We start from the raw sequence: 22,124 nt of genomic DNA on the forward strand, positions 1-22,124 counted from the left end.
TGGAAGGCTGAAAGGCACGGCTGAGCGTGCCAAGGACAGGGATGACATTTGGGTTATTTGGGTGAAGTGCAGGTGAGTGCTCTGACCTGGCCACAGATCCGTCACCCTGGAGCCCGAGCAGCTCATCTCAGTCCGAGAGGCAGAAATACACTCTAGGGACCAGCACTGTGCCAATATTTATTATTTCTCTCCAAGGCAGTAAGTATCAAATTCTGGTTGTTCACTGGTACCTGCGAGGTTCAGCTGTTTCAGGAACAGCATTCCAAGCAGAAACTATGCAAAGAGATTGGTTTTAGTAGTGTTTTATATTTGTGAGAGATCTGTATTTGATTCTTTGCTTTTCAGACTTTTGAACCCTTCGTTTTGATGTGTGAACCCTTAGTTTTGAGGAGTATTTTCCAACCTTAACAAATATCTGTGTATCAGATTCCTGGACCATATTTCTTATTGAGCAAAAGACCTTTTTTATGTGAAAGACTGTTGACTTCAAAACAAAGTTTACATCCCACAAATTATTGCAAGATCTTAAAATACAGCGGATTAATAATCCTCAAATAACGTGTCCTCTAGAATGCTGTTGTTGCCGATTTTCATGTTGGTTCTCGTCCCGTACCAGCGCCTGAGGTGCCGGTGCTGTTTAACTCCTGCCAGCCCGCGGCGCTGTCACCGTGCGGGCTCTGACCGAGCGCGGTGCTGTGGGGGATCCCCGGGGATGATCCCGGTGCCGCCCGGGCTCTGCCCCCGGCCCTGCCCGGCTCCATTTCGCGAACTGCCCGCGCTCAAGATGGCGCCGGCCGCCCTCAGCCCGCACTGAACATGGCGGTGCGGGCGCGGAGCGGGGTCATAGGCGGAGGAAAGGGAAGTGACGCCCCCCGTCCCGGCGGCGGCGGTGACGGGCACGGCCGGGGCCAGCGGGGCTCCGTGAGGGACAGAGGCCGGGACCGGGAGCTCAGTGAGTGACTGGGGCTGTGCCAGGGCTCCGTGAGAGACTGGGGCGAGCGGGGCTTTCGTGAGGGACAGGGGCGGAGCCGGGGCTCCGTGCGGGACCGGGGCTGAGCGGGGTTCCATGTGGGAGCGGGGCCGAGCGAGAGCTCCGTGAAGGACCGGGGCTGAGCTGGGGTTCCATGAGGGACCAGGGCCGAGCCAGAGCTCCGTGAGGGAGCACGGCTGAGTGAGGCACCATGAGGGGCTGGGGCCGCCGCTGCCCCTCGGCCTGACCGCACCGAGCGGGGCTCCGGGAGGGAGCGGGGCCCGTCCTCGCTGGCCAGCGGGACAGCGCTGAGCCGCGGGCGGTTCAGCCGTGTTTGACGAGGGGAAAGCCTTGTGTTTGATGAGGGGAAAGCCTCGTGTTTCCGGGACAGATAGCACCGGATCTGTTCGAACCTGCCCCCGAGTTTCGTCAGCTGCTCTTGGCGCTTGTGGTGAGGAGTGCAGAGCAAACAGCTCAAACTGAGCTTACTGCCCTTTGGAGTTTAGAGCTTTGATTTGGGGCTGCAGGCGTTTTTGTTTTGTTTTGTTTTGTTTCCTAATGGCTGTGTGAGCAGTGTATGAGTTTTAATGAGCTGGGTGTACGGAGTGTTTGGTCACTTGATGCACCTTTCCGTGCAGCTGCAGCATGGCAGAAGCCTCTGTCTCTCCACTGAAGCACTTTGTGCTGGCCAAAAAGACCATCACTGCCATCTTCGACCGGCTGCTGGAGTATGTCACTGAGGGAGCAGCGTTTGTGGAAGGTGAGCTTTCCCCGTCAACACGAGGGCCTTGTCCTTTGTTCTGAGTATATTTTATTGCAGTGTAATGTACCTTATGCTAGCTGTTACTGTGCTGTTTGTATAAATGCGCACCTTCAGAAATAGTCACATTTTTCATTTAACACTGGGGTTTTGTTCATCTTGTGCTGGAAGGAATGCCTGGCATTGCTACATACCTGAAAAGCTGATTAACTCCCTTGCATTGGCAGCCTGGTCTCTTTTCCATGAGGGTGAAAGCTTAACCACTCTGGCCTGACAGTTCTGTGGTGGTTTCTTTTGCACATAAGGAGGGACAAACAGGTTCTCCCATTTTCCAGCAGGAAGGTGCATCAGTGATGCAAAGCAGGGAACCACTGGTCACACCCTCAGAGGGTTTAGCAGTGTGGAATGTGTGTGGCCTCACAGAGCTGGTTGCTCATCATCCCCAGTGAGCCCTGTGGGGGCAAGACAGCCCAGCTTAGCTGGTGTATCCTGGCTTTCCTTTCTGAAGGAAGCAGGAGTCCCAAGGAACTGGGCACATGAGCCCATCAGGCTGTGTTCACAGGGTTAGTCGATCAGAGGTTGGGTTGGCAATTGATATGAAGTGATTTATGTGGTGATTTCACCTTGCTTGTGGCAGAGCTGTCAAATGATAAGGGCAGGTATCAATGTCTGTAGAGAGGTTTTTCTTGTTTTATCACTGTAATTAAAATTTGCAGTTGACATGTTAAGTACTGATTACTTACACCTTGTAAGTGTAAGTGATTACTTACACCTTGTTCTCTGTATGTGATTGCTTTTATGTTTTTCCTTTCTGTGTGTAGCCACATACAAGAACCCAGAGCTTGACCATATAGCAACAGAAGATGAACTAGCAAAAATACAAGCATATAAAAACAAGCTGGCAGTCATTGGAGAGGTGCTCTCAAGGAGACACATGAAAGTGGCATTTTTTGGCAGGTAATGAACGAAATTGCCAGTACTTAATTTCTTTTTTTTTTTTTTTTTTACTTAGGAAGGTCAGAGGTTGTCCTGTTCTCCAGAATGGCTTTGGGTTTTTTAAGGTGGTGGTTTTGTTTAATTTTTTGTTGTTGTGGTTATTTTGGACTGTTCCTACTTAGGATTTTTTTTTTGTATTTGATCAGAAGTGCTGAAGAACTAAATTTGGAGCTGTTCATGCTTCTATCTATAAGCAGCTGAAGAGAAACAGAGATAGTTGTCTGGTTGGTTGTGACATCAATCTGATAGATCTGTGTGATGATTTTAAGGATAGCAGTAACAATATGGTCTGCCAGTCCACTTTGCTTCAGGGAATTGATTTTTCTGTCCTTACATTTAAACATATTTTTGGAGTGTGAATCTTCATGGTTCTAAAAATTCTGTGATAGTATTGGGGAAAACTCGTACAACTGTGGTCTTGCCTTCATTTTTGCTAAAAGTGGTTTAGTTATTTAAAAAAAAACTATAAAAAGTTTTGGAATAAAGAAATTAGTTATATCTCAGGCTTGATATTTCAAAAAGTTAGAAGTTCAGTGCAAGCTGTGATGTGTGATGAAAGTTTCCCTTCTGCAAAGGGGAAAAAGTTCTGAGCAGGACAGAAGAGAGCTCAACTCTCCCTCTGGCATTTTGAATAAATTTGTGAACTGTTGTCCAGTGAGCACTGAACTTTTTCTGGAAGTAGTTCAAAAATGAGTAACAGTTCATGCTGTTGTGTAATAGTTAAACCTCAGATATTTCTGGGTGAGGGGTAGAGGCTCAGTGCAGAGTAGGACACTGCTGAGGACTGAAAGTTGTTGCAGAAGGGGGAGTTGGTGACCAGTTCCCCTGAATGAGCACTCCCCACTCTCCTGGCTGGAGCTCTGTACCCAAACCAGCCTGTGAATTCAGTTCAGCACAAAGGTGTGTTCAGTGCTGCTGTGCTCTGCTCAAAGTACTTTTGTTTTCTATCCCTCTAGAACAAGCAGTGGGAAAAGTTCAGTCATTAATGCAATGCTGTGGGACAAGGTACTTCCCAGTGGGATTGGCCATACAACAAACTGCTTCCTCAGTGTGGAAGGGACTGATGGAGATAAGGCTTATCTGATGACAGAAGGATCAGATGAAAAGAAGAGTGTCAAGGTACATTTCTTGGATGATTTTGTGCCAATTTTCACAGGAAATGACTCTCACTGGGTCTTTTTGTTAACAGTTTAAAGTCCAACAGAAGTACAAGGCTCTCTCATTCTGCATTTTAAAGTTCTTATTTAGGAGGGAAGAGCAAACTAATGAAGGTGCTCTGCTGCACAGTTTTCTTGGCTGTTCTAGAGAAACAACTAAAGTGTGTTGTTTCACTGTAACATAGCATGTGTTGAGTGATTTATTTTTGTAGGACTCAGTAAGTCCTGTTACTGATTAAGGATTTGGAATGTGCCCTTCATTTGGACTGGTGGTGCTCACCTTAGTGAACTGCATACATTTGTTAAACCTCTGAGGCAAATTCATGATGATGCTCAGCAGCACAGAGTCCAGCCCTGTAGGGAACATCTGTGGCTCAGAGGAAACTCTTGTCTGAGTTTCAAGGCACAGCTTCTTCTTTAGATGCTGGTGAGTTGAAGAGCTTGAAGAAAAAAATCACAGCTATTCCCCAGAACAAAGTATGAACTCTGTTACCCTCTTCAAGGTAGATCCTGTCCAGGTTTGCTTGAGAACTGAGTTTGGCTGCTTTGCACATTCACGTTGGTGTTGTCTTTAATGCTCTCTCCAGACCGTCAATCAGCTGGCTCACGCACTCCACATGGATAAGGATTTGAAGGCTGGCTGTCTCGTCCATGTCTTCTGGCCCAAGTCCAAGTGTGCCCTGCTGAGAGATGATTTGGTTATAGTGGACAGGTATCTCTTCTCTTTTAGTAAATATTTTCTTAAGGATATTAGCCATTACAATGTTTAGAAAAGAGATTGGTTTAGATTCAAAATCTTGAAAGGCTTTTTTGTTTGAAAGGACAGAGTTTGTTCTTTTGTATGTACTGCTTGTCATCACCCTCCTGATTGTGCCCTTGTAGCATTTGGAACAGACAAGTATCTTGTGACTGAGCTGAAAAAGGTTTTGGCTGAGGATACTCTACCTTTAAAACAAGCAGTATGGAAGCATGAATAGGGTTGTTGCAGCAACAACCTTTTGCCCATTTCCTTTCTTGAAATGCTTCAGACTGATCATGTGAAGTATAAACAATGTGGACTTCATCTTGAAAAGCTTCTGATAGGAGTTGCAGTGCCTACATACCAAAGTAATGGGTGACCTCAAAATGTGATTTTGGCTATGTCAGCTGTGTGTGCCCTGTGTTAGGCTGGCATTTCCTCTGTGTTGATGTGTTTAAGGAATTCTGGAAGTTGTTGTTTTGTCCATGCTAAATGCCCTTATTTCTGGCCACTGCATTATAATCTACAGTAGCTTTTCAAACCTTCAGGTCATCTGTACCTGATGTGTAAATCAATAAATAGTGAATTTGAGAGTAATTCACACAGGTGTCTGTGACTTTTTAAGTATGATTTCTTCAAGAAAGCAAAACTCAGAATGTATTCTAATAAATTGCAGTGGTTTTTGTTCCATCTCTGTCTTGTACATTGGAATCACTAGGAGTTTGTTATTGTTTCCTTGGTTGCATGATCTTGGATCTGTACAGCCTCTTCTGCTAAAGGGGAAAGAAAAGAATATATTTTGAGAGAGCACGTACTTGAAAAGAGCAAATCATCCTTTCACTGTTAAATTGAGAAAATTTCAACCACTACTATTTAGGTGTTGCAAACATGACTTAATTCCACTTAGTATTTTTTAATGGATAGCACTATAGTTTTAACTTCATTTTGGTTTCTTCTTAAATCTATGCACAGTTTGCATAGCATATTGCTTTAAATTTGGACTTTATTAATGAAAAACATATTTTATGAACTATGGTCTCTTCTGATTAAAATTAGGATCTGAGGAGGGGAACCATTGTGTGAGGCTCTCTGGGTTTCTGATGGACTGCCTTTGACTTCACTTGGCAGTTAATTATGTGTGCATACTTACTAATCAGAAATTGCATTTTGGAATGAATAGGTAGTGTAATGATCAAGTGTCTGATAAATTCTAGATGGTAATTGGCTTGTGCAGTGCTTATCTTAAGTCTGAGGTAGGCATCAGCCTTGAGACACAAACCTCTGTGATTTCTTGCAAGGCCCTTAGGCATTTCCACTCTATTTGTATCAGTTTATAAAAATAAACTACTTCTTTGTTGTGTGAATAAGAGTTTGTGTTTTTTGTTCTCAACAGCCCTGGTACAGATGTCACTACAGAACTGGACAGCTGGATTGATAAGTTCTGCTTGGATGCTGATGTGTTTGTCTTGGTTGCCAATTCTGAATCAACTCTCATGAACACGGTATGATGTGCAATGATTTTTCTGCTCCTTCTTCATTTAAATATTCAGCAGTTCCAAAACCAGAATAGCTGAGAGCTTTAGAGAAGGTGAATCACTGCACATAGGACTTGTGAATAGGACTTGGGGGTGGGAGGCAAGAAATAATGTGTATCCCTCACTCGGGAACAGAGAACAAAATTTAAATTTCTGACTGGCTTGGCTTTCTCTGCCTTGAGTGTCGTGATTGTCTTTTCCAGTTCAGTTGTGTTTTTGATAGATGGATGGTGGAGTGCTTGTCTTGCCTTGCAATTTGTTGGTATTTGTTACCAACAAAAGAAGACACTTGTGGACTGAAGACACTTGTATTATCAATGAAATTAAGGAGTGTTTAATATCCAAAAATGCTCCATAAATTCAGTAAAATACACAAACTGGGTGAAAGGAGTTGAGTTCCTGTCTTGTTCCTCTCTCAGGAGAGGGTGAATTCCCCTGGCACACCTCGTGTTGAGGATGAGTGCTGCAGGGAACCCTCAGTGGGCTGTGTTTCTTCTGAAGAAGGTGTGAGCAACAAGGGTTCTGTGCAGTGTGGAGAGCTGAAGATATTTTAATGTCTTTGTTCTCTAAAGCCTTGTTTCAGGAGAGAGAAGGGTTCTCTGAACCTTGCAGCCTAAATATTGTAGGACTTGTAAGAGGAGGGCAATATTTAAGGCGGCCAGAGCAACTGTTCCAGTAATCAAAATACAAGACCAGAAATTTGGTGTAATTTTGTAGTGGTCTCCAGTTTTGACTAAAATGAGTATTGTGGATGCTGACAATAGAAGGTTTCTAAGTTATTGCAAGTGTGACTGCCAGAATGCAGAGTGATACTACTGAGGGAATTCCTGATGATTTTTATTAAGCCCGCTGCAGACAAAATCATATGCTCTGGTTTTTCTGAGGATGGTTCTCACCTGAAAGGTCTGAACTTTCTAACTGTTGAGACCGTTTTTAATACAATAAAGAACTGAGTGTGCAAAGACAGTATTTCTTTGCATTCTAGCAAATTAGAATAGTTTAGTAGAAGTATAAGAATGCAAGTTTAAAAACCTTGCATTCCATTGTCTGAGCTGAGTCCACAAGGAGTTAAATACAAGAGATGTAATTTAGAAGAAAAATAAAATCCTTAAAACATTCCAGACAAAGAGGATTTGACACAAATGTGACCATATCTTCTCTGTTGTGCATGAGTGACACTTTTAGGTTTTTAGTATGGACAAAACCTGTAAGTTGTTTACATTGTGTATAACACAGCTGCTGCTTTTAATTAAAGGAAAAAGAAAAATTATTTCAGTGAACATCTCACTGCTATATAGATAACGTAAGTTATCCTGCAGATAAAGCTTTTGACAACTAAAAAGTTCTCATCCCCCTTAAGCATTGTTTTTACCTCTTACCATAACAAATTTGAGAATACTTGGCATTATTCTGCCATACTACCAGAGATTTTTTTGGTGAAAACATGATTCTTCTACTGTTCCCTCATAAATTCTCCTCAGACCAAGTTCTGATTTCTGCAGCAGTGATCTGGATTGCACATGCCTATTCCCAGCTGATGGAGAATCATGGCTCTCCAGTGCTGTGTCCAGGATATGCTGTGGTGTCCTGCTGGAAAAGTTTATGGCAGCACAGAGATCTCTTCTGTTTCAGCTTTGCTGAGTGGGGACTCCCTCCATCACGACTTACCCATTATGGCTCTGCTAACAGCAATAATGGGTGGTAGGTGCAGCCAGGAGACCTAAATACACTTAATTTTGTTAAATTAAGGCATTCCTCAATGAGGTTTTTTTTCTGTGTCTCAACCATATGTCCTCATGCAGGAAATGTTATTTCTCTGTAGCTCAAGCTGATGTTGCCTAGCTGAGGAATAGTTAGATGTTGTATTATCTGGATAGAGAACCAGATTTAACAGGGTTAGCAGGAGCATCTTGGTAGTTCAGGTAAGGGAGACTTCATTGTTTTAGTCAGGCATCAGTAGTTTTTGGACTATTTTTTGGAAGTTTTCTTAGTTTATATTTTTACCAATTTTTAGAGAAAGTTGCAGTGTCTTTGACTAGCACTGGCATCCGTTTTAAGACATTTGATGACTTTTGAACTACCCTAAGCCTGTTATGTGCTGAATATCTGTGGGCTTGTATACTGATGAATTCTTTATAAACTTCTAAAAAGCTGGATAAACTTCAGAGTCTGTTACGGAAGAATGCATGACTCTAGTTTGGATGTCTGGGAAATTTTCTGTTTGTGCTTTAATTCTTAGGAGAAACATTTTTTCCATAAAGTGAACGAACGACTTTCCAAGCCAAACATCTTCATCCTCAATAACAGATGGGATGCTTCTGCATCAGAGCCAGAGTACATGGAAGATGTGAGTGAATTGATGGCTCTTACATGGGTTGACAGTTAATTAATATGTATTAATATGGAAACACTAGCTCTGTCTTATTAATAAAAGGCTAAGTTATATGGTCAGAAAAAGGAAATAACCTATTCCTCATTCAAACCTAAAAGTAACTTGCAATTCAAATGACTGTTATGCAGGCAATTAATAAAATGGGAGACTTCTTTAGAACCTTTTTCCTCCACAGTTAAAGTTGTTTTTTAATCTTATCTGTATTACCTTTTGTTTCTGCAGTGATAATGCAGCCTGAGGGCACAGTTTATACATTTATACCTGCATAGAGTAGCTGGGAAGGTGCAGTGTTAGGTGGGAGCAGTTTGGATCTTCAGATCTTGCCAACAGCAGCCAGCTTGCAGTGAGAATTATTTCTCCATGTGTGGGGAATGAGGGGTTTACCCCAGAAACTGCCTGAGATCTCTGGCTTACGTAAGTGCAGTTGTACAAGGAGGTATTGCTGTGTCCAGGCCTGCTTAAAGGAGTAAAAGCAGCTGCTGCTTCTGCAGGGTTGGCAGGCATCTGCTCTCAGAGGGTGGCTCAGCATCTGTTTCTGCTCTGATGTTTGATGTGCTCACTCTCAGCTCAGGCCTTGCCTTTGTTCGTGAGCTTTGTTCCTTTCCGTAGGTGCGGAGGCAGCACATGGAGCGCTGTCTGACCTTCCTGGTCGATGAGCTCAAAGTTATTGATCCTGTGGAGGCAAGGAATCGCATCTTCTTCGTTTCAGCAAAAGAAGTTCTGAGTGCCAGGACACAGAAGGCCCAAGGAATGCCAGAGAGTGGTGTGTAGCAGCTCCTGCTTTTCCTCAAATACAGAAAAACACTATAAAACGTAATAAATACATTTAAGATGCTGTCCCTGCTCTGAGGTACTGCTGTCTCCCTTATAGTGTGTTGTTTCACAGGTGGAGCACTTGCTGAAGGATTTCAAACAAGATTCCAAGAATTTCAGCATTTTGAGCAGATATTTGAGGTATTTATGATGGGCTTTCTAAACTGCCTGGTTTTTGTTGTAAAGGTAGCTTTTCCTTATGCTTACCTTAATTATACTGAGCATTATCCATATTAGCAAGTGGAGGAGTGTAATGTATTTAAACCATCTGCAGCTTTGCCTTTTCTGTGGGTTCTGTTCATACCTTCTCACCTCGAGTAGCAGGTAGTTGTTGGAAAGGAGAATTATATAAGTGAGGAAAGGGAACAAAACTCTCAGCTCATCTTCTGAGATCTCAGGACTAATATAGTCTATGTAAGAAGAAATTATGGTCTTGAAACGTGTGTATCACTTACAGCCACATGCTGGTGAATGTTTGCAGTAAGAAGTTTAGTTTCATCAATGTAAATCCAAAAATATACTTTGATTTCTAAAGCCAGAGTTTTGAATTTATCACCATTATGTACCTCTTAGCTCTGTTGTTCTGATCATTAACACTCTCCTTGCATCCTTTGTGCTGTACAGAATTCACCTTTCCACCTCAGTTTAGCCATATTCATGGCTGGAGTTCAGTTTCTACAGAAATAGGACTGGTTAGACAGTTGAGTGGTTTCTTTATTATAGGATCCATTTTACTTACTAAATTTGAGAACTTTAATTAACTAAAGCCATTCTTGGGTATCTTAAGGAAGCCTCTTGGGTACCCCTCAATGGTTTTGTATATGAGTATTTAAAAAAAAAATCAAACTGCCTCTGAAAAGTCTTTGTTCTTGCATTACAACAAACCATTTAACCTTAGCAGAACTGAATTATGTAATGATGTGTGTATATGAGAAAGGCTTTAAAATAATAGCTTGATTTGGTCTTGCATAAGCAAGAAAATGTCAGACTAAATTTAATCCTTATCCACACTCTTCTGATAGGTGACTGAAGTGTTGAAATGATGGGTGCAGGGTGCTGGCAGGGTCTGGCTGCATGAGACATGACATTTCTTGTGTCTCTAGCTGTAGTCAAACATGCATGTATTTTGCAATTTTTGTCCTCAGAACCATAATAGGAAACTTTAAGCCAGCAGGAAAAAAGTGGAAATTGAGCTTCTAAATCAGTTATTGTTCTTTGTTGTATTTTGTCATCTGCTGTACCCAAAGCTTTTTTGACAAAATCTCTTATAATTACAGTTAAGCACTCAACATTTAGAATATTTCAATATGAAGATGGATGATGACTTATTAAATGATGTGTTGCTGTGAGTGCTCAGCACAACTGTAAATCAGATATCACAGACTCAAGTTGGCCACCACAATTAGAAGTATCTGTCACAGGATCACAGCCATGACAAGTTTCTGTGGCACAAGGAACAATTCTGTGACAGCACTGCATGGCCTTAAATCAACGTTTTTTCTTTTTTCCCAGTGTGTTACATTTGCTGCACACCTGACTCCAACAGTGAGAGTGGATTCTGTAGTGTCTTTCCTTGCTCAGCTGTGTTTTGTAAAATCATTATTAATGGCTTTGAATAGGGGTGTGATCCCATAATTTAGAGAATGACAACTGTGCTGAATTAAGATTGCCAAAGCAGTTTAAATTTTGAGCACTTGCTGTTGCAGCCTCTTTCACATTCAGGATTTTGTGGCAGTTTTCTAAGTTACAATGGCAGTTTAGGTGCTTTTAAAGCAAGGCTGAGACTGAAATGGTTTACCAGGTCTGAAGTTTTCAGTCCTGATACTCAAATTACTGTCACCTGAGCTGATCAAGTAGCTGACACCAGCATGCTGTTGTCATCAGTTCTGCCCACCAGCTCTGGGCTCTGTATTAATGAGGAATCTCAGACTGCAGGGAGAACTTTCTGTGTGAAATCCTCACTGATCCCCTCCCTTGTGCACTGCCAGAGCAAACTCAGAGGCTGTGCAGCCCTGAGTACAGCCTAAGCACTTTGCATTTACTCCTGACAGGAGCTGCAAGTCCCAGCACTGGGGTTATGTTGCAGTGTGTGAAAAGGAAGGGATGAGAGCACAGATGCTTCTGTCTGTCCTCATCAAACACTGACTCCTCCCCTCCCTCAGTCTGTCTTGCCTTTAGCTCCTTGTCCTGTGCAGGTGCCCTCCTCAGACTTCCCAAACTTCTCTCAGTAATCTGTCACCTCACAGACCTGTCCACATGTGCCTTGTTCCCCCTGGCTGTGCCTGCTGGGTTTGCTCCTCCTGGATTCTCTCACCCTGCTTTTGTCATCACTAAAATTGGACAGCTTTGCCCTCTTCTGCATATGGGCTGAGAAGAGGAACTGTTACTTCTGCAGTACTTCCACATTCCTGATTTTAGTATCAGTTCCCTGGTGGGAAAGCCTGTTCATTGCAGGCCTGAAATGAGCTCAGTATAGATAGAATCTTTTAAAAAATAAATCTAGAAACATCCCCCCAGTGCTAGTTAATTGTGATATGGGAAAAACTTGGACTAATTTTGGAAAGCTTGTAGGGTTTATATAGACTTTAGTGTGAGGGCAAAAATCATTTTAAACTAGATGAAACATGTTTGTCTGCAAAGCACAGGACGGTTGAAGTTGCTAAAAAAAAACCCTGGTGCAGGCATTACTTGAAACAATTGTAAGCAGTGGGAAAATAAAGATTTTAGAGATTCATGTAGTAGCTGTAAAAAGTGATGCTACTGTGTCAGCTGTATTACAGCAAAGGAAAGGAGAGAGGCAGTCTTAAGGTATTGAAATCTTGGATCAGTGCTGGATTTTTGTGTTAGGGAATAATAGAGAGTGGTCAGTGTATTTCCTGAAATTTTACACCGAGGTGCACAGAATGCCTTACTAAAACAGCAAAGAAATGCCTGGGCCCTGCCCTGTGTGCAGTAGTGCCTAGAGGATATCCTAGATAAAACCAGCCCCACCATGCCTAAGGCTGGGGTGCTTCTCAAGTTTCTCAGAAGTGCTGGCAGCAGAATTGGTGTGGGAAGCAGTGGAGGAGGGAGGAGGGAGGAAGAGAACTCCTGGCTGGCAGAGCTGGGGTGAGACAGCCCTGCAGAGCCCAGGGGTGGGATACAGAACACTCTGGGCACTGACAGCTCTCCTGTGATGGAAGGTAACTGGTTTTGCTTAGACTGTTGAAACAGTTCATCCTGGTTTCAGTGAATCCTTCTGTACAGACTAACAGCCAAACTGCTGCTGTCCCCCGCTTATCTTTCCCCACTGTTTAACTAACCTTTGTGTTTTTCCTAGTGCTCTAACTTGGATTTTCTGATTGTGTTGTGAGTGATTGTCATCCTTTTACCTACCACATACTAATGTTGGGAAGAAGACTCTGCTCTGTGCCTAGTCTAGCTCTTACAATGTGCTGATATTTGAAAAACTCTGGCCTTTCATTGCTGATTTCTAGATCTGCTTCGTCGAGGAACAGGGACTGTTTTCTCCACTTTGTTTATTTTGTTTTCATCTATTATTTTTAGATAGCTGAGATTTGTAATTACAGCATATGCTAAGATAATAGGCAAGTTTTCTAAAAGCCATCCAAACCTGTGGTATGAAAGGTGAATCCACAGATGGAGAACAATTTAAAAATCCCATTGATGTGGTTTAAGGAAGTCAGCTGCTTGCTTTCTTCCCCTCAAACAGAAGAGTTCTTCTGTCACTGTCCTGTATTTCTGAATTGCTATTCAATGTTGAAGATTGGTTAGAAATTGTATTGTTAGAGCATTTTCTGCTTACTCATTTAACATTTCAGTAATATACAAACAAACTGATACTTTAAGGACTACTTAAATTTCATTTATCCCATGAGAAAACCCTTGTTTCTTATTCCTAATTGTATATTTTGTTCCTGGATGATCAATATTGACATGACAATGTCAAATTCTGTTGACAGAGTTACCTCTTGAAAGTAAGACTGTGTAGTGCAACAAATAAAACTAAAGCCAGACCATATTGCTAGCACTCATTTTTGACATTTGTAATTCCAAATAGATGGTTTTGAAAATTTCTTGAAGAGATAGATTTATCTTATGTATTCATCTGAGTTTTCTTTTTTTTTTTTCACATTATTAATTTATTTTAAAAGAACAAAACCTATGCACATTACTGTGAATGGACACGAAGGCAGATTTGCTGCTGTAGATTCATTTAAGATTTCAGTTTCTGTTGTCTTTTAATTTCTTTATACTTTCTCCCTTTTTATTTCCCACTGGTTTAAGTTCATGGTAAAATTGGCAGCATGTGCTTTCTGACAGTGAAATTCCTGATGGTGTTGGCATGGAATTGCAGTAATGTGTTGTGGCTTGGGCCCCTCGCAGGAGTGTATCTCGCAGTCAGCCGTGAAAACCAAGTTTGAACAGCACACTATCAGAGCTAAACAGATAATAGATACTGTGAAAGACATTATGGACACCATAAACGTTGCAGCAGCAGAGAAAAGGTAGGTGGGGTGGAGGACTGGTTGGATTTGGTTTGTCCAGATCATCTGAGGAGCCATTTCTGGGCTGGTGATTTTCTTGGGCCATTATGGACTTTAAAATCCACTTTTTCTGCTTGGTAAGAAACAGACAATTTCCCTGGTATGTCAATATGTCAGTCTTACCATTGTTCACTTGCCCGCTCAGTTCTGTTCTTGGTCTGTGATTTCTGTACAGGGATCTTGGTTTACTTTGGTGTTCTTTGTTACTGATTTGCAATCTGTGTGTTTTCAAACCTTTTTTTCAGAAATACTTAAAATGTTAAGTTTTTCTAGTGATATGCAGCATTTCAGAGATGATGTTTGGGCCTACTTTACTTTCTTTAACAGTTACAGTGAAGAATAAAAATGGAAGGATGTAGATGCTTTAATTTGCAAGTGATTAGAATACTGTAAGGAATGAGATGAGCCCAGGCTAACAGAGGCTTGGCCTCTGGCCCTTTCCAGATTGCATCCTTAAATATCCTTATTCTCTCTTCACTCATGTAATCCTTTAGTGCTAATGATAGCAGCTCATCTGTTCTGTCTGGTAGCTTCATGTATCCTTTGAGGTTTGCATATGTGTGCAGTTTTTCCTCACTTTTGTTGCCACCTTGTGTCTCTTGTACACAGTGAACTTGCTGTCACGATTAATGCTTCCCATCAATCTCCTTCCTGCCTGTCAATAATGTGTCTTTGTGTTTCAACAGACTTCACTGTGCTGTCAAACACACTCATCTCCCTGAATATGTCAGTTTTTACAGACTGCCTGTTTACATACTGACTTGTCTCACGTTGTCAGATCCCATGAAAACATGCTGTGAAGTGTTTGAAAATATTCTGATATTCTGCTTCTTTCTGTCAATTGACTTAACCAAAATGTCTGTGGTGATGCCTCTTAGTTTGAATTGCTATTTGGTGTTTCTGGTGGCCCTTCAAGAGGAAATTGCTCCAGGTTTTCAGGAATTTTTGCTTAAGTGATAGGTCAAGGAATTCTAAAGAGACTTGTTTGTGACAAGGTTGGTTTCTCCCACATCCCCTTTGCTTTGCAGGGTGATCAGGCCCACATCACTGTTAAGGAGTGGTTGAGTGCTGGTTGTGAGCAGAAGTTTGATCAGATTGACCCTTTTTTAAAATCAGGGTAGATGAGTAATTAAAGGCCTCTGATTCCCCACACCTTTTTTAGTTGTAATTATGTGACAACACAGGGATGACAGCTCTGACTCAAAATGCTGGTTTTGAGTTGTGTTTGCTCAGCACAGCCTTTGAATGCTCATGCACGTGGAGCTGCCATGTCCAGCCCTTCTTGGAGCAGTGCCTCTGCTTTGGGCAGCCAGTGTCATTGGGATCCCCCTGCCTGCTCAGAAACCGTCAGCTGGCTGATCCTGGTTAAGGGCTCGTTTCTTTCCTGGGGGAATACATGGTGGTGATGGTGATTTCCTTTCTGCTGGGTTAGAGTCCAGTCCATGGAAGAGAGAGAAGATCAGAAGGACAGGCTGGACTTTGTGAGAAATCAGCTGAACATTTTGACAGAAGACACCAAGGAAAAGATCAAACGCGTTACTGAGGAAGTCGAAAACAAAGTAAGTCAAGGCAGTGGGAACAACTCCTCAGATCCAGGTGTTGCCTCCTCTCTCAGGCAGCTCCTTTTGCAGTCCACCCATCTCAGGAAATATGTTTGAAATGTCAGAACACTCCTTTTTCAATTAAAAGAAAAGAGAAAATGAAAGCTTAAAATGGCAATCTTTCCTGAGTGTCAGATGATTGAATGATTTCTTGGGACAGTTCATGCAGTTGTCTGTTCTCACTCTGTCTGGAAAAGGTAGCAGAAACATTTGATGCATTTCCTGTGTTCTTCCAGGTCTCCTCTGCCATGACTGATGAGATTTGCCGGCTTTCAGTTTTAGTTGATGAATTTTATTCTGATTTCCACCCTTCTCCTCAAGTATTGAAGCTCTATAAGACAGTAAGTTTTTTTGAATGGTTTGAAGCCAGACTCTTTGTCTTTCCCTTAATTTCTACTTCTGTATTTTCATAAATTGCTTAGATTTTATGTGACTTTGAGCATTGCAGGATTTTTGCTTGCTGACATGTGCATATCTCTACCCAAAACTGAAAAAGGTTGAAAATACTTTCTGCTTTGTTTTTGGAAAGAAATTAATTTTTTCAACATCTTTTTAGTAGTAGAATAGTTCCTAATTTCAAGTTTTCACTTCCAGCAAATAAGACTTTGCATAAATAATTTTCTTTACTCCTAAAATCAAATAGATCCAAAAATAAAATACTCAACACTTTTAATAAAAACTGGTTTGGGGGTTTTTAATTTTATGAATTCTTTCTCAAACGTAGTGCTTTAAGTTAAAGGACATATACCTATGTTTGCCCCGTGTGCCCAGACGTTGCTGGTGATGCTGACTGCCCTGGGGTCACAGAATGTTCTGAGGTGGAAGGGACTCACAAGGATCACTGAGTCCAGCCCTTACACAAATGGCTCATATGGGGATCAAACCCACAACTTTGGTGGTAACAGCACCATGCTCCAACCAGCTGAGCTCATCTCAGGCTGTTGCAGCCTGGCTGATCAGTCTCAGCCTGTTCCAGCCTGGCTGGTCACCTGAAGTGCTGCATTTTCAGGACAATCTGTGCTGGTTCACCTCAGCAGAGCATCCTGAGCAGGCCCCCGTGGGAGTTGGTGGGATGGGTTTGTCCCTGTGCAGAGCAGTGGAATTGGCTCCCATCAAATGACACAGTAAGGGCTTTGCAGGGCAGTAGGCAGTGGTTTGCTTTTCACTGTCACAGTGAAAAGTACAGACTTCTGTGCCTTTTTATGTTTACAGTCCTAGGGAAATCTTTCCTGTGTCTCTTTAGTTAGGTTTTCAGTCCCAGTGTGCAGTTGGAAAGCATGGTATTTTCATGGAAACATGCTTTTCTTCCCACTGTAAATAACAGTGCTTAGTGTGTAACATATTCCTGCCCATATAATGTAACTGATTGGCTAAACACAAACTGATGGGCTTGTGTTCTCTGTGGCACTTCAGGAGCTGAACAAACACATAGAAGATGGTTTGGGGAAGAACCTGGCTGAGCGCTGCTCCACTGAAGTCAACCAGTCAATGCACCAGTCCCAGCAGGAGATGATTGGTAGGAGGAGGGAGCAGGAATGGTAACACTTCACATTTAAAGGAACACAATCTAGGAAAATTCAGTTTTAAAAGAATTTTCCTTCTGATCATGCTTAACATTGATGCTATAAAGGGTAAAAGAAAAGTCATGATAGACCTGGACTGAGAGTTTAGCTCAGTCCCCTGTTTCTGATACTAACCAGTAACAGATGCTGGGGGAGAAGAGCAATGAACCAGGGTAAATATAGCAATCCTTCTCCATTTTATGGACTTCTGAGCTGGTACACTGCATCTGGAGTAATGGCTTAAGCAAGTAGTAATGGACCTGTCCTTTGGAAGCTCATCTAATCCTTTTATAAACTCATTTAAAATTTAGCTTCAACAAGAGACACACCAAATACACTAATTACTAGAAAATGTTCCTGCAGTATAATGCTCTCCCTAGGTTCCTCCAGACCCAGAAAGCAAAACAGTTTATTTCACAAAGGATTTGTGCACTCCCCCCTTTTTTTGTTTTCTTTTTAAGTAGTAACTTTATTGCACATCCATCTCTATTGGTCTGTTTCTGGTAATGAAAGATTCAGAGTGAGATCATGAAATTACATGAACTTTTCCATCCTCTTACGTACTAGTATTGCCTTTTCTGTGTGGCACCATGGAACTGATGGATAAATTAAATTTTTTTCTTACTCCATCCCTATCTTTTGATCAGTGGTAGAGGTCTTTCAGTTTATTTGAGCCTTTTTTTCCAGCAGTGAGTTGATTTTCATGACTGTTTTCTTGTAGTGGAGCAGTAAATTCCCTCTCTGTTAGGGTCAATCCTGCTGAAGTGCCACTGATTTTACAAATAAATAAATAATGAACTGACCAGTTTAGATTCTCTGAATTGATAAAGCTGGTCAGCAGTGCAGAGATACTGTTTGTGAATATGCTCTTCTTCTAATGGTAACTCATCTTTACTGTTTGTTCTTATTTCTAGAAAATCTGAAACCATTGTTGCCTTCTAGTGTTCAGGATCAGCTCCACTTGCTAATTCCATGCAGGAAGTTTGATCTTAGCTATGATCTAAACTGTCATAGCCTGTGTGCAGATTTTCAAGAGGATATCATGTTCCACTTTTCTTTGGGATGGACTTCTCTTGCAAACCGTTTCTTGGGTCTTAAACAAGCTCAGAAAGTACTCCAGGGATTAACAGATCCAAACCTACATGTGAGTCCTTCAGAGCTTGGGCTGCTTTGTTTTACCTTGATGAGAGTATATTGATTTTTCCTCTGTGCCAATGCTATTTACACGCTTCCTGCTACCTTTCCCTAGATCCATTGTGTGAAGTATTTTTGGTGTGGGTTATTTTTATTGGATTATATTCAGGGTTAGAATGGAACTGAAAACCTCTTTTAAACTTCCTGCAGCTGTTACACAAATTGGTTTTCCTTTGGCTTGAACCCTTTGAGTAGCCTATTCCATTTGTAATATTTGGATCTTTAGGTCAGAACACAGACCCTTTTTCTCTCCTCAGGAGTTTTGTGCAGATTTCACTGCTGAAGGCTTTCCTTCAAGTAAATCAAAACCTGAATATATGAAAATAATCCCCATCTGTGTAGTTCCCTGGTGCTTTTGACTCAGGCTGCCCTGTTCCCATTCTAGATCCCTCGTCCTTTAGCCAGCACCCCGTCTGCCGCCAGCCTGCCCGCCTTAACTCCCGACAGCGTGCCCCAGGAGGAGTTCATGGTTCCCTTGGTGTTGAGTTTGGCCTCGCTGACATCCCGGACCTCCATGAGCATCATCATTGTTGGTGGAGTGGCAAGTAGCACATTTCCTGCTGGAAGGGGTGGCAGAGGCTGAGCTGCTCTGTCCTGCCTGGGGTGTAACACAGAGCGTGCCATGGACTTGACACTGGGCCAGATGAGCATGTGCAGTGCCCTGGATACCCACAGTCAGTTCACAGTGAGAAACCAGGCTAATCACTCTGAGGATAGCTGGGTGTATCCTCTGTGCCAGAAGTCTGTGTTCAATGCCTGAATTAAATGGTGATCTGATGGTGCCTCCTTCACTTTGAATTTAGTTGGAGCTTTGCTTCTTCCTTCATGAAAGAGCAGCAAGCTTCTGTAACCTGCACATTCTCTGTGCCATTGGGGACCAGCTCATGTGAATGTAGCTGTATTGCTCTGCAGTAATAATATGGAAAACACTTATTTTCTTAAACAAATCCAATGAAAGAGCTGTGGAGATGATTTTTAAAAAATGGGCGAAGTTAGCTTTTTATTCCATAGATCACCTTATTTAAGCTAATGAAGATTTTGTTTTTCAGATTTGGAAAACCGTAGGCTGGAAACTGATCTCGCTGTCGCTGAGCATGTACGGGCTGCTGTACCTGTATGAGAGGCTGACCTGGACCACGCGGGCCAAGGAGAGAGCCTTCAAGCAGCAGTTTGTCAACTACGCCACCGAGAAACTGCAGATGATCGTCAGCCTCACCAGCGCCAACTGCAGCCACCAGGTGCAGCAGTAAGTGTCACACGGGCTGCCCCTCACTGCCTCGGGCATTGTGGGCTTTGTGAGGTCCCCAGGGTGAGGTGAGAGAGGAGAATTTGGCTCCGTTTTCTCAGAAGGCTGATTTATTATTTTAGGATATTATATTATATTAAAAGAAATTACATACTAAGACTATACTATAGAAAGAGAAAGGATACATCAGAAGGCTAAACAAGAATGAGAATGAAAGCTCGTGACTGATTCCTCAGAGTCCAACACAGCTGAGGGTGATTGATTGGTTCCATGTCAATTGTTTTTAGTTAATGCCCAAAGGTAAACAATCTCCTGTTGGTAAACAATCTCCAGACCACATTCCAGAGCAATCAGATAATTATTGTGTACCTTTCTTTCCTGAGGCTTCTCACCTTCTCAGGAGAAAAAATCCTGGCAAAGGGATTTTTCAGGAAATACCATGGCGACAGGCCATTGTCACTGGCCCTGCCTGATGGCACCTCTAGTGTCACTTGGCACTTAGTGGAAGGGGGTTTGAAGAGTCTAAAATGCCTACCTGAAAAGGCACCTGCATCTGTGTGTGGCTGTGTGTGGTGCTCTGAAGATGCTGGCTCTTTATCCAGCACCTTACAGTAGAGACATGAGAGATCATTTTAGTGGAGGCTGAGTTGTTCTGCCTTTGGAGTCCCTGGAAGGTTGAGCAGAGCTTCTGCCCCAGGGACTGCTATAGGCAGGTTCTGAGCAGCCAGTCCTGGCTCTTCTGCACTGCAGGAGATGAATTTCACTTGCCTTTCTGAACTATTCCCTGAGCTACACAGGAGAGAGAGGTGTCCTGCACCCTGGGGGCTAGAGGGTGCTTTAGCACCCTTAATTTTCTGAAATAATAATTCAGTCAAAACACATAGTTTCAAAAAGAAGCTAAGGAAGACAGTCAACCAGACATTACTTAGCAGAAACAGGTGGGAAACTGTTTTGGAAAGATAAAAAAAAATGGAATAGTAAAAAGTTTTGCTTCAGTAGAGGAAATAGATCCATCCCTGTATCCAGCAGCCCTGAGGACATGGAAGAGCTGCACTCAAACCAGTGCTCCAGTTGAGAGGAGAGGGTGCTTCATCTCCTGCATGAGAGCTCGGGTGCTGGGCCCAGGCTGGTTACTGGGTTTGTTTTCCCCTTGTGTGAGGTTGGGTGGGCAGGTCTGGAGCACTCCTCACCTGCACAGGGCTCACATTCCTGTGAGCAGGGCTCATTGTGGCACAGGGCACTGAGCTTGGCAGTGTGGGGCTGCTCTGGCACCTCCTGCCAGGGCCAGAGCCCCATCTCAGACCTGCACTTGTTAATGCTCTGTGGAAATGGCCAGGCATGGACTGAGGTGTGTTTGCTGTGTTCAGGGTTTCTTTTTCTAGTTTAAAAAGTACCCTGCTCTCCTGCTTTCTGTTCTGTACTCCCATACAGAAGGTTTGATTCCTGTGTTCTGCACACTGCAATGCCATGAGATTTTATTTCTTTTTTTTTAGCATTAACTTCTTTAAATCATGATTATAAACTTGTTCTTGCCTTAGGGAAATGGCCACTACTTTTGCTCGGCTGTGTCAGCAAGTGGATATTACTGAGAAAAACCTGGAAAAAGAAATAGCTAGGCTTTCCAAAGAAATAGATCAACTGGAGAGCATACAAAGCACCTCCAAGCAGCTGAGGTAAGTCTTGGTGTGGCTGGCCACAAGTTAGCCCTGCTGACTTCAGAGTGGTCAGTGCTTGTGTCAGACTGGAGTTGAACTAGGTTAGTTCAGGTGCAGAAGGAGATGCAAAGATACCCTGAACAGCTCTGGGTATGTTAAATAAATGTATGCTGCTGCCTCAGTGAATCAGCTAACCTCCAAAAATACTTTTTCTTAGATCATCTTTACCCTTGTCTCTCTTTACTGGGGGAGACAGGTGTTTCAGCAGAATTTGAGTCTCCTGTTGGTAACTTGAGGGTGGCACCTTCCCAAAGCCCCTCCCCGGAGCAGAGAAGAGCAGAAGAGCAGCTGTGCTCTTTTGAGTCATCAGTGCAGTACTGATGGTGCCAGTGGTAGGTGTTTGCAGAGGAGGAGCTTCCAGCAGTTGGTGGCTCAGGGCTTGGAAGGAGCCTCAGCTGTAGTTTACTGTTCTTTCCACCTCCTGAAAGGCTGCTGCCTGCTGGCCTTGGGCATCCACCCCTGATGGTGAACATCTGCCCCCACACACCCCTTCTAAAAACCTGCATTTACATTTTCTTAGTGTTGGGGGTGTGAGTAGATGAATAGAAATAAAACACTGATATTGATCCTGCCTTTGGGATGTTCAGGCACTGAAGTAAATCCCTTGCTTTTGTTTGTTTTACAGAAATAAAGCCATTCACCTCGAGAACGAACTAGATCGCTTCACAAAACATTTTCTTCAAAAGAGTAAATAAAACATCATTGTGAACCTTCCTGGTGCTCCTTTGTAGGGCAAAGTAGGAATTTTACAGGTGACACTTCTATTCTATGAAAATGATTTATATTTTTAATGTTACTCTGGTGACAGTTGTTGTAAAACTTGGACTCTGATGGTGAACCAAACGGTAGAGCTGTGGTACTCTTGAGTGTTATGTTCATTTTGCAGATTTTGGGTTA

At 42.7% G+C, this 22,124-nt stretch overlaps 1 protein-coding gene across 1 annotated transcript; it reads left to right on the top strand.

Moving 5' to 3' along the window:
- The first annotated feature begins 866 nt into the window (after nucleotides 1-866).
- On the top strand, nucleotides 867-21,940 carry MFN1 (mitofusin 1). The gene is made up of 18 exons (XM_058031513.1): nucleotides 867-952; nucleotides 1,609-1,730; nucleotides 2,552-2,687; nucleotides 3,683-3,845; nucleotides 4,471-4,595; nucleotides 6,016-6,124; nucleotides 8,397-8,504; nucleotides 9,159-9,312; nucleotides 9,436-9,503; nucleotides 13,749-13,870; nucleotides 15,342-15,468; nucleotides 15,747-15,851; nucleotides 16,924-17,026; nucleotides 17,987-18,216; nucleotides 18,652-18,807; nucleotides 19,316-19,512; nucleotides 21,051-21,185; nucleotides 21,853-21,940. The coding sequence occupies exons 2-18, from the start codon at nucleotides 1,616-1,618 to the stop codon at nucleotides 21,920-21,922; spliced, it is 2,223 nt and encodes a 740-aa protein (XP_057887496.1). The 5' UTR covers nucleotides 867-952; nucleotides 1,609-1,615; the 3' UTR covers nucleotides 21,923-21,940.
- Nucleotides 21,941-22,124: the final 184 nt, after the last annotated feature.

This window comes from Melospiza georgiana, chromosome 10 (assembly GCF_028018845.1).
Source record: "Melospiza georgiana isolate bMelGeo1 chromosome 10, bMelGeo1.pri, whole genome shotgun sequence".
Classification (NCBI taxonomy): Eukaryota; Metazoa; Chordata; class Aves; order Passeriformes; family Passerellidae; genus Melospiza; species Melospiza georgiana.

Bases quoted from the DNA above. Each gene is read 5' to 3' on its own strand.
- MFN1 (XM_058031513.1), top strand. From the start codon at position 1,616: ATGGCAGAAGCCTCTGTCTCTCCACTGAAGCACTTTGTGCTGGCCAAA. The intron at 2,688-3,682 runs GTAATGAACGAA...CTATCCCTCTAG, and splicing joins AAAGTGGCATTTTTTGGCAG to AACAAGCAGTGGGAAAAGTT. The intron at 15,469-15,746 runs GTAAGTCAAGGC...GTGTTCTTCCAG, and splicing joins CTGAGGAAGTCGAAAACAAA to GTCTCCTCTGCCATGACTGA.